Raw genomic sequence first — 12,274 nt, forward strand, 5'->3', positions numbered from 1 at the left:
GAGTATCTTCCCCACAGCCTGTCAGGTATATTGTGTATCGTCTTTGTATTCACTTAGATCTGCTTACCCTAGTACATAAGGTCCATTTATCACAGCATCAATTAATTCATAAATTAGATTTGTACTGCTCCTGTATAATAACAACCTCAGGCACTATTATTTATTTACAAAGAAGTAATGATACTGTATTTATTTCCTGATTTTCCCTTCAGTATAAGAAAACTTTTACATAATTTAACAATTGAAACACAGTTTGGAAAAATGAATCAATGTGTGTGTATATGTGTGTGTGCATGTGTGACTGTATTTCAGAAGAAAAACTCTGTAATACCATCTCTGGAACACTGAACTCAGTAAGAATCATTAATGCTACATCAATTCCCAACAGAAGCTGGGAATTTTGTTGTTGTTGTTTTAAACAAAAACTTTTTATGTATTAGATTTTTTTAATTGATAGGCACATTAAAAATGACAAATACAAAATTTGAAATCCTTATCCAGTTCCATGAATGGCCCACTCACTACTGTTTATGCCACTGAGAACTCTATTCTGGACTTCACTTTAAGCTTCTGTTTTGAAAACTTTCTTTGCAGGACCAGAATTTCATGTGTTCACACAGAATAATTCAGATGGATTTATATAAACCTGCATGCACTTTCAGCAATTGCTTACTCAACAGCAGTACAGCATAAAAAAATCACAAGGCTCCTTGTGCATTAATTTGTCTAAAAGAAAACTATGCCTATTTGTATAAATAACCCCAAACTCTATTGCACAGTAAACCTTTGAAAGTCTTTGTTCTGTTTTACTTCCATTTCATCTCTAAACAGAGTAAAAATATGTGCACCTTACGCTATTGTTTTGTATTCATGTGGCTCCACTAACAACTATACTTGTATAAGTAAGAGGAAAATTTGTTCAAAGTTAGACCAAAGGCTTTGGCACCGGAGATTTTTTCCTCATCTCAAATGGCAGTGACTTGAATATTAATAAAGCATCAGCCCCTCTAACATCCTCCATGCATCACTCTGCTACAACCTCAGAGAATGAACTAGCTATGGTGACAGTACCTTTTTTCAATGCTAAATGCTGGTTTGGCAATACCAGCCTCATCATTTGGAGAACTTTATTGCAGGGAGTGCCTGTGAGTGCCTGCTATTTATCCCTCCTTTTTAGCACTTGTTCAAAATTGTGTTTAATCAACAATAACTACCATCATCATCATCAACAACAGAGGTTTACATTCTGTATATCCCTAAGGTAAAAGATTCAGACAAATTCATATCTGAAAAATCTGCTGAGTTCACTGAGGGTTCCCACCTGGCTTTTAAAAATAGCGGTTTGTATGCAGACACAGTGCAAGATTTCAGATTTCTCTCATATGCAAGTATTAGAGTTCAGCTATGCAAGTAAGTTTCAGTGTTTGATTCAGTCCTAAATCTCAAGCATCTGGTATCTGGTTGAAAAGTCCACTACTCTCGAAGTTTAAAGAAACATTTAACCAAAGTAAATAACTCACAGGTGTCTTTTCACAGTTGGATCCTTATTATTACTAAACATATTATACGTATATATGACAAAGTACAAGGTTCTACAGCGCTATGCAATGTACGATAGAAAGGAAGTTACAACTTATGTCAGGCCTGAATAGAAAAAGGGTGACAGGACACAGCAAAGAACAGACTAAGAACAGCAAAGGTGTCATTTGAGAACAAAAAAAAATATATACTTTAGAAAACAGAGCTAATGTTTCTTGAAAAATTTTATCTAGCTTTTATATTTTTTTAAATCTCTAGATATGTATGTGCTTATGCTTGTACGTGTGTGATGTGCTAGATGGTCAAATCAGAAAGTGAAAGAAGTATCAACAAAAACCTACAGTCCTTATGAAAAGACTTCTGGAATTGTGTTGGAATTCCTTGTCCAAACCTGACTCAGTCTGATTTTTGCAGGTCTTTAATAAATTATGGCTCACTCTATTTGTAACCCTATGCCATGCTACTTTTATTCCATCTTCCTCAGTTAATAACAAGGAGACTTGCCATGAGCATGCAGCAAAATCAAATTTTCCCATTTCTTTAAACAAGAGTACATTCCTTCGCCTTCCCCTAGCCCCCTCCCTAATTGAGTAGTGGCATCTATTAAGCAATCTGTGAGCTCCTAAATGACATCTAGATCTGATAGGTTTTCTAGACTTCTAATCTTACTTGCATTAAAAAAAAAAAAAAAAAAAAAAAAAGCATGATCCTACAACAAGGTTCCAAGATAAAATGCAGTAATGGAAATTTATAGTAAAATTGATTTCTTTAATGATGCACTATTTTTGATGTTGTCCCTTCCTAACTTCTAAAAAAAGTTGTAGATGGGAGGTAAAATTACAAGGAGAGAAAGCCTTCCCCTCTCAGTTTGTCAAAATACATGTTTTTTCCTGGCTTAAAGCAACAGTATCACCTTGCCGATGGACAGTATCTACTATTCACAAACCCTGAAAAATACAGATTACCAAGAGTGAGAGGACTGAACACATAAGGAAAAATTCTTCCGTATTTTGGAAAAACAGGATCCATTTGAACTGAAAGTGCCTTGAGTGAAAAAAATGATTGATGCGATTCAGAGCCATCTAGTGAGCATCATTAAGCTTGGCACCAGTCCACAGCTGGGAGAGTCCAAATGCTAAGAAGCCTGCTGTGGTGCGCTGCAATGGTTGAGCCCCAGCAGGTGTTAAAAGAAATGCGGAAATGTAAGAAGAGACTGAAGGAGAGAGGTAAAAAGACAAATAGAGAAGCAGGGCAGGATCTATACAACAACTCACAAACTTCTGGGAAGTTTGGATTTGTAGCTCAGACCCATCTCCAGACAAAAAGTTTTACTCTGCCCCTCAGTAGTTGTTTTTCCCTCTGTATGCACATAAAATTTGTTAACTGGCTCAGTAAAACCTGATGTATTGCACACACTTCTACATGCTTAAAAAATATATTGAAAGCACTTTTGCAAAACTCTAACAGAAAAGGGGGGCTTAAACCAGAAAATAAAAAGAAAAGAGGTACATGGGGAATCTGAGGGAAGAAAAGAAAGACAACATTCTGAATAAAGAAGAGAAACATTTTAATGCATCTGCAACTCACAGTTGTGGTGGTAGTAATCTCCTCCGTTACAACCTTCAGCGTATCGACCACTGAGATATATCCCAGACGCCTAGCAATAGCTAAGGCAGTGTTACCATTCTGGAGAGAAAAAGAGAGAAGAGGAGAGAGAGAGAAATGAGAGGGAGGATTGTGATGTGAACCAATGAGATCACTCTCAACACTGCATGAGCCAGCATTTCCATCCAAAACAAGGCGCAGCCTAGGAAAATCACTGTTTTTTTTATCGTTACATCTGACTCGGTCTTTGTAACTTCTTTAAGACTATAGCTCTGATTACCATGGTAACACAACACACTTACATCTGCCTGCTATTCTAAATAAATAAAAAAAAAAAAGTGCTGTATGTTTTAACCCTTCGGTGGTCAAATTCCACTACACAGTACGTCTCGTCTGCAGAAGTTCATGCTTCATTTTGCATAAACTGATTTATATTAAAGATATTCTTCTTTTAAATGTATTTTTAAATCTTACAGTTTTAATTCCAGTTGAAACTGTAAGATCTTTATCTGGTGCAGCTCCTCTTTGAGGAATGCAAGATTACAGCTATATTCTCCACATACACTTTAATTCCTCCTTACAACAAAAATGTATGTACAAAAAGTACACAAAAGCTGCTGATGGTAACAAACACAAAAACAAGCCTATATAAGGCTTGGGTGTTGGGAATTATTTTCCATGTAAATACATTTACTTGCAGTTTAAATGACCATGATATACAGATGTGCCATTCAGGAAATGCATATTACAATGGTAATTTAGTAATTGTTTAGGCATATTTATCTCCAGTTTATCACCTGGAACATTAAAATAGATTGGGAGATAAGTACTATTAACTCAATTTTATGAACATAGATTGTAACCTTTCATTTTAAATGAACAGTAATTAAGATTGCCATCTGTCTCGCTGCATTTGAAATTCCACTCAAACTGCCTCAGAATAGGGTCCATGGCAATTTATTTCGAGGAGCTCTTCCATTGTAGCGTAAGGCCAGCCACAAGAGGAAGCAAAATTAATGAATATTTTCTTGAAAAAAAAAAAAAAAACGAAAAAGAAGTATCAGAAACTTGCTAAATCATCCATAACTCTTTTGAGGGCATAACTTCCCTGCAGAACTGACCGACGTGACTGGCAGCCTGCTCTGAGTGACCTGGCTCTTTCTCTGCGATGTGGCAGTCCGTGGGCACTGCGCCACTCAACTTGGGGAGGGGGCAGAGAGACATATTCCGTGATTCTCCATGAAGAGCTGCACACTGAACTATTTTACACTACTTTGCACTGAACTGAAGAACAACATGCTGGCCTACTAGGGGAATCGTGGAAAGCCGCTGTATGGCTCTTCACACTGTAATGGTTTCTCTTGTGATACCACTGCACTATGTGCAGGGTGTCGGCCTGAGGGTTTCTCTTCCTTCGGTATCAGCTTTAGTTACCCATCATTTCAGTTCTTCTGCATTAGCCTAGCTCAGCAGCCCTGAAGCAATGCAGGGTTTGTGGATTAGCAGCACAAAATGAATAGATAAGCATCTTTACAGCACAAATAGTGTGATTGTTACTGTCACTTGCACATTAACTGCCCACATCCCACTCCCATAACCCCATGTCAGCTGTCTCATGTTGAAATTCTCTTACGTCAACCTAAAGGTTGCAGTATGTGGACAAGAACCGAGCTAGTATCTGAAAAAGCATGCAAACTGTGCAGTGCAGACACATTCCTGAGACTCTGCTTGGATTTGGGTAAGAGTTGGCATGACGGACCCAACTTGAGGACTGAATTCAAGTAAAGAAACCTTTGGCTGAATGTGTCCAGCAGAACCTTCAGGCCCAGAAGCTGACTAAAGATTTCTTGTTGATGATACACATATACTGGTATCTTGGATGCATGGTTTGGATACTGGTGCCTTGGATCACGGCACATAAACTGCTATCTTAGCTAACTTCACAGAAGATTATCCCATGTGATTGTTCCAGGACCAAACAGGTCCCCAGTGCCAGTTTAAGCATGCACAATACACATACATGGTAGCCGGAGCAACTTTGGGAAAGACCACAGGTTTTGGACTTTCTGGCTGCGTTTTAAAGATTGCCCAAGTAGAGGTGACTAACAACAACATCAACATGAAATAGAACAGTTGCATTCCCAGCTGACCATGGAAAAGGAACTGTGCAAGAGGTTACTCATGGTCTTTGAAGAGGTATTAACATCCATGAACTTAGTAAGAACCTAAAACAGAGAACCAGTGGACAGAGGGACAGAAATCTGGATGCAAATCTTCCAAGAAACGCAGGTTCAGATTTCCCTTTATTTTTTATGGAAAAATCTTTCTCAAGATACCATTTTACAGACAGAAGAATTGATGGAGAGGGCAACCGAACAAGCACAGCACAACTAGGTGTGGCTTGTCTGACACTGCAGCTCAGAAATCAGTTTCTTCATGTCATATACAGCTTAGTGCACACTGAGTTATATCTGAACTACCTTAAGAGTATAAGGAAAAGGAGAGGAAGTTACATTTACACATCTAACAACCAGCTGTATGAGGAATACTCGCACCAAAACAAAGACTTGCTATTAAGCCTTAAGAAAGGAAAGGAAAGAACTATCTAGGGAAACATATTCCACAGACACTTCACAGACTTACAGTGGTGATGGCGTTGGGCTTGGCCCCGTGTTGGAGAAGAACATTGATGATGTGAGTGTGGCCTTGCTGAGCAGCTTGGTGGAGAGGGGTGTACCCATTCTGTTGTCCACAGTGGTCACCATAAAAGCAAACAAAGAACAACAGTAACAACCAGCAGCAATTAGATTAGACACTTTGGTTTGCTTAATTCTGCTCCTTTTGAGACATTTCAAAAAGAAATTAGGCCATCAATTGACCCAAAGATGATAAATCTATAGTAATAATAACAGTCTTTCCCCAGATTAATGAAAACTTAAAGAAAATATTTTTATTCATCTATCATCTTACATCACACAATAAAAGCCAATTTCTGGATAGGAACAGTGAGGAACAGCAAATTAAAGTGGTATGCTAAAGACACAGAATCATAGCTGAAGCAGAGAACTTTTCTCCTTCTCTCACCTTTTTGCTTTCTGTAGAAGCCTTAAGATTTCCCTTTAAAATATTTGATACAATTTAAGAATATGTAATTTTTTAACAGCAATGATTTCATGCCATTTGCTTTTAAAAAGACTAACAACATATACCTGTTAAAAATGTCAATCATTTTAGCTTTACTTTCACTTCAAAAAGGCCTGGCCAAGCCATAATTACACTGAAAAACATGTACACAATGTCTGTATTAAACATATACAGTTAAGCATGTTTGTTATCTGCTCCAGTGATTCAATTCTGTTGTTACACAATACAGGAACACAGCCAAAGTGTACTTTGGCTAGTTGATCTGAGATGGTATTATGTAAATCCAGTCAGGCAGTTCATTTACAAAATTATTTGCAATTGGTTTGAAAGCAAGCAGAAAATAAACTGGAAGAAAATACCAAGTTGATGTCACTGTACACTTAGGTAAAGCCTGAGGGCAGGCCCTGAACACACTCTGAGAATCATCTCTTTCACAACTCAACAGATGCAAGTAATGCTATGTACAACTAATTAAACAGTGATAGTTTAGAACTGTTACAGTTCTTACATGTACAGTAATGCATGCATGAACTACTAAGAAATCAAAGGAGGATTTTACTGTAGGTTGTAGTGCAAAGTATAGTTACTATCTTAACTTAAATATCAGTGCAGTCCTTTAAAAACAGAGTTCAGTAATACTATTTTTCACTGGAGATGGCATAAAACATCCTGCAGGCACGAGAGCTTACTTATTCTTCAACATGCCTACCCTGAATCCAGCCAGGATTGATTTGCTCTTTAAACCAACTGCACAGTACTGGTTGACAGACTGCCCATATTCTTATTGGTCCCTGAACATGAGATTTTGGAGAAACACTGCCCCTTACCGTCATATAAACTCGCTGACTAATGAAATTATTCTAAATAAGTGAAATACCTGGGAGAACTAGCGTCAGAACTTGTTCCAGTGCCCCCGTACACATTGACTGGGACCTAATACTAAAGATACAAGTATGTATGCCCCTTTAGTTAGCTTCTAAATACCTCAGCTTGAATATTTTGCAGTCACCAGAAAGTCTGTTTTTTGTTTCATATACTCTGGGGATATGCACATCTGGCTACACAAGCCATCACATTTGTTTGTTAGGCACACCAGTCTATATTTAAAGAAATTGCTGAAATTAGTGGATTACATTCAGTCTGGCAATTTGGTCCACTTCAGTAGAACTGTTCAATAACAGGGGACCCAGCTCCCTTTCAAAACAAAACAAAATGTCACCAGTAAGCTGCATTCTCCCACTGCTGCTGCTTCCTCTCCCAAAGTCATGTCACCCATGCTTTAGCTGGCAGTAATTCTTCCCACTCTACCAACAGACTGGAGAGAACATGGCATCACCCTCAAAGTCTTTGAATTATTATTTATCAGTTTGGCAAGACACAGGTATTACACTGGTGTAAACCATGTGTGAATGCGATCAGAAACAAGCCTGCACTTGTTAGTTGCATATGAAAATAAAACAAAAAAACACCAGCACCAAAAAAAATAATCCCCTTACACACACCCAAAGAGTTACTTGACTTTTCTTTTGTGAACACTACACAAGGAGATGTAGCAGACAGAACGCATTCCAATACAAATCACATTTCAATACAAATCAACAGATATGGACGCCTACCATCCAATAACTGTAGTTTCATAGTAAGAAAGGCACCTAGTGGTATGTACCAGCAGCGTTTGGTTGACAAGTTCGTAATAAAGAGCAAAAGAAAGCAATGAAAAATTCTTTACCTTTGTTTTAGCATTAACATTTGCTCCCTGCTTGAGAAGAAAATTCACCATTTTGATGTTTCCATAGTGACATGCGACGATTAAAGGTGTGTAACCGAGCTACAACAAGAGAACAAGGAAATAAAACTGCAAGCTCAGTGGAACATTCCTCTACAACGATAGCATCCCTTGGCACACTGGAGACAGTAGTCACTCCATGATTTACCTTTGTCTGAGCATCTTGGTTTGCACCATGTTTTGTGAGTATTTCGGCAACATTCACTTTATCCTCTTGAGCTGCAAGGTGTAAGGATGTCAGCCCGGTCTGGAGATAGAATATATAAAATAAATAAATAAATAGAGATAAAAATAAAATCTTCTTTACATGAGAAATCGTGCCTTTCTCACTTTTGCATCTTTAAAAAAATTAAGAAACTAGACCCTAGCTATAGCTTAGAAATATGGGTGGTTTTTTTAAACAAAGTAGAGTTGATGTTTCTTCTGTTCCGGCTGACAAAGCTCCACAGCAATTACATCACCAGAACCATAGCGTAAATGTTTCAGGCATCAGTGATCACATTCATATTTTATACAATAATGTCACTGGAGAAGCTGTTATTAATGGAGAAGCCCATTAATAAATTAGGGCAGGAAGCACACTCACTGGGCTTCTCACTCCTCAGACGGGAAAGGGAACCTTGACAACTGCAGGCACAAGTCAGAATGAAGAAAGGAACTCCAAAAACAGATCCCATTCAAAGACACCAAGGATGCAACCTTGACTAAAAGCTCTCTGTGATCACGCAAACAGTGCTTGCCCATGAACAAGGAAGAGAACAAATTTTGAAAGAGAAATGAAAACTGCCTTGTTTTTAATTGTTTATATAGCATACTACACTAATTCCAGATAATGAGAGTTGAGCCTTCCATACTGAATTGTACAAACAAAAGCTGCAGGCTTCTGACCTTAGGTGTGTAAGATTTACATATATGTGCATGGATAAATCTGGTGACCTATGAAGACCTACAGTAATAGGTTTTTGAGGAGGCAGCTAGTTTTCTATATAGGGCTCATCATGTACAACCATAGAAAATCCAAAAGACTGGAAAGGTCCTCCAGAGCATTTTTTCTACTCAGTACTCCACTGATACTGTTGTTTTGTTATTTGCCAGAGGCTGCCAATTTCTTCCAGTCAGAAGGAAGGCTGAAGGGTAAAATATATGAGGAAAAGAGCCTTTGCTGGCATGAGCACTAAATTCTTTTGGACTGTAGCTCTCAGGTTTCTGTTATATGTTATTAAATCAGCCCATGGGCCCACAACCTCCTGAATTTTACATTCCTCATCTTTTGCATCTAATGTAAAACTCTAGCAGCATATGTGAAACAGCTCAGCAATGGCAAGGTTGCAACACAACAAAAATGCTGCAGTCCTGCCTTCTTGAATGCTTTGGAAAACGGTTTCTGCTGTAAGCCCTCTACCAGAGTCAGGTGTTGCACCATTTTCCTCCGATCATGGCAAACAGCTGCAGCTCCTCCTGTGGGCTACCCGGTACAGCTATTAATTACATGATATAAGTTAACTGGTCAATCTATCTGCCATGGCTTGGTTTCCTCTCCACACTTCTACTGTTCACCCACCCGTCATCACTTCTGCAGGCTCACGAATACACATATAAAGAAGTGAAGCAAACAATTTCTAATAACATTACATCATTCTCATGCTGCACTTTGTATCTTAGTGGATACTCCCACCATAGTACTTCATCTCCAGTTGTGAGTTACCTTTGTTGCCACATGGATATTGGATCCTTTCTCCAAAAGCAAGGTCACCATGTCAGTGTGACCTTCTTGGGAGGCCAAATGAAGTGGGGTCACTCCCTGTTTGGTCAAAATGTTGGTCTCAGCCCCGTAGTTCAGTAGAGTGGTAGCTATCTGCATCTGATTTTTCTTGGCAGCAATGTGCAGAGGGGTGTATCCATTCTAACAGATGTCAGGAAACAAAATGAGAATAAAGTTAACAGCCACGTAAGCCTAGGAAGTCAGACACCTTTGAACTATGTTATTTTCTGTTACCCCAAATCACTAGAGATGGGAGTCCATTATATCTTCAGTGCCAGACATGTCCCACATGGCCCTGCTGTTTTGCTGCTGTGGCTGTCTGTTATTTTCTCCATACAAACTAGAACAAAGCAGGCACTCGCTAGGCAGACAGGACCTGATACCTTCAAATTATCCTGAGTTTCACACCTATATTTTTAATAACCTATATTGTAAATATTCGCTTCTGACTGATGGGTGACATTCCCTGGGATGAAAGATGGGTGCACACTCTTCATTACGTTATGTGTGGTTTGGGATTGTGTGGGTAGAGGTGTGTTTGCATATGGAATTTTGATACGTGTCAGTCGTGACTCTGGTTGGAAACAGGAATAGGGATGAATGTTTCTCTGATCAAATTAACCATTCAAGCAAAGCAGAAAGGTGCTGATGGTATTTTTTGGCAACAAGGCAACTTCCCACCTTTAATTGCTTTACAGAGCACCAAGTGGGAAAATTCTGGCTCACAGCAGACAGTCTCTGTCGGAGGTGTTCTCTCGGTTGGTCTGTGTCTTCTTAAAAGGGAGCTTTCCCAAGCTATCCTACTGCAACTGAAGCTTTCCCAGCGTAAACAACAGTTCTCCTATCATCACTTCAAGGACTGGCTCTATTTTTTAGCAGCATGTAAAAAGCAGTCTCATACAGAGTAGAACATGCTGAAACCGGTACCAATTCTCTTGTTATTCTCCCTTTTTGTTAGCCTGTGCCTAGCACAGTGATATCATAACAATATTCCTAATCCCAGAATGAATTCTGCTTATGTGTGGTCAGAATATACACATAGTTTCTAATATTACACAATCCTAAAGTGAGTTCCAACTATGACTAAAGCTCGCAAATATAAAAATGGGCAGAGAGAGGCATGTATATGCATACGCATATCTATTTCTTCTTTTTCAGGGAAGGTCTCGAAGAAGAACAATTTGGGCAGGGTGTCAGCCATCTAGTTGGAAGCAGGGCCAGCCTCCCAGGTTGCTTAGGGACCAGCCTAGTCACATTTTGACCACCTCCAAGGATCCCTGGGGCAAACTGCTCCAACACTGAGCCCTCCACCCCTTGGAGGCTTTTTTTTTTTTTTTTAATTTACCTCGAACTGCAATTTCCCTCATGCCTGATGACACCCGGCGCCGCCTCCAGCTTTCCACAGTGGATGGGGAAAAGCGGCGGGAAGGAGGGAAGGGAGGATGGAGGCTGGGCCGAGGACAGCAGACCCACAGCCGTTGGGGTGGCCATTGGGGTGGCTGTTTGGGTGGCCGGAGCTCACCTTGGCGGTCGCGTGGGGTGAGGCGCCCTTCTCCAGCAGCAGCAGAGCCACCTTCTGGTTGTCGTAATGGGCCGCCACGTGGAGGGGCGTGAGGCCGTTCTGTAAGGGCGGTTAGCGAGCATTAGCGGGGCATGGGGCAGCAGGGGGGGGTTAACGTTAGCGATGGTGACCAGAAACCACAGGCGGTGGGCTAGGCTGTTCGATACGGGGGGAAAAGCAGCTGAGGGTGAACACGGGCAGCCCTCAGAGAATCCGTTCCTGCAGCACAGGGAAACCTGGCATCGCCCCCGTGTTGTTTTTTTAATTAGGATTTTTACACTTTAGACAGCCTAGAGGAATCGGTGTTTCTTGAGCCACAGAAACACGTTTGTCCTCACAGCTGTGCACAGTGTACCCTCCTGTGAGGAACCTAAACCCAACGGGCAGCAGCACTGCCTCCAAAGCTAATGCCCATAATCATCAGCCTCAGGAGAATGTGATCTTAATAAAGCTAACACGACCATCTGAAAGCAGCTGCAGGCTTCCTCCGCATGCATATTTCACACAGTTAGACCCTAATTAAGAATCCAAACCACTGCCGATTATTGTTTTCTTTCTCTGGTGAGTACCTTGCCAGCTGAATCGGGAGAGGCGCGACGTTGCAGAAGGAGTTTTGCCACTTCCAGGCTTCCATATTTGGCCGCCACATGTAAGGGTGTGAATCCCTTCTGAAAAATTTCAGGAGACAAAAGAAAGCATTTGTGTTAAAAATCATGTTGACATCTCCCTTTCAAGAACCACGTCATTAAACAAGTCGTTCTTCAACCTATATTCTAGCTGCTAGAATCAGTCACCATATCTAGAAATAGCATCATCTCTTAGGAGCAGTTTAGAAGCATGAAATACAAAAAATTTCATTATTCTGTCCAAAGTACAT

General features: G+C 40.0%; 1 protein-coding gene across 1 annotated transcript in view; it reads right to left on the reverse strand.

The window, feature by feature from the left end:
• The window catches only part of ANK2 (ankyrin 2), a 165,832-nt gene that overhangs the window by 80,230 nt on the left and 73,328 nt on the right, over window positions 1–12,274 (reverse strand). Inside the window, exons 16-22 of the mRNA XM_050710362.1 lie at window positions 11,967–12,065; window positions 11,359–11,457; window positions 9,780–9,977; window positions 8,223–8,321; window positions 8,018–8,116; window positions 5,788–5,886; window positions 3,127–3,225 (exon numbers count right to left, since the gene is read on the reverse strand). Coding sequence (XP_050566319.1) covers window positions 3,127–3,225; window positions 5,788–5,886; window positions 8,018–8,116; window positions 8,223–8,321; window positions 9,780–9,977; window positions 11,359–11,457; window positions 11,967–12,065 — 792 coding nt within the window. The remainder of the gene's footprint in view (window positions 1–3,126; window positions 3,226–5,787; window positions 5,887–8,017; window positions 8,117–8,222; window positions 8,322–9,779; window positions 9,978–11,358; window positions 11,458–11,966; window positions 12,066–12,274) is intronic.

This window comes from Cygnus atratus, chromosome 4 (assembly GCF_013377495.2).
Source record: "Cygnus atratus isolate AKBS03 ecotype Queensland, Australia chromosome 4, CAtr_DNAZoo_HiC_assembly, whole genome shotgun sequence".
Classification (NCBI taxonomy): Eukaryota; Metazoa; Chordata; class Aves; order Anseriformes; family Anatidae; genus Cygnus; species Cygnus atratus.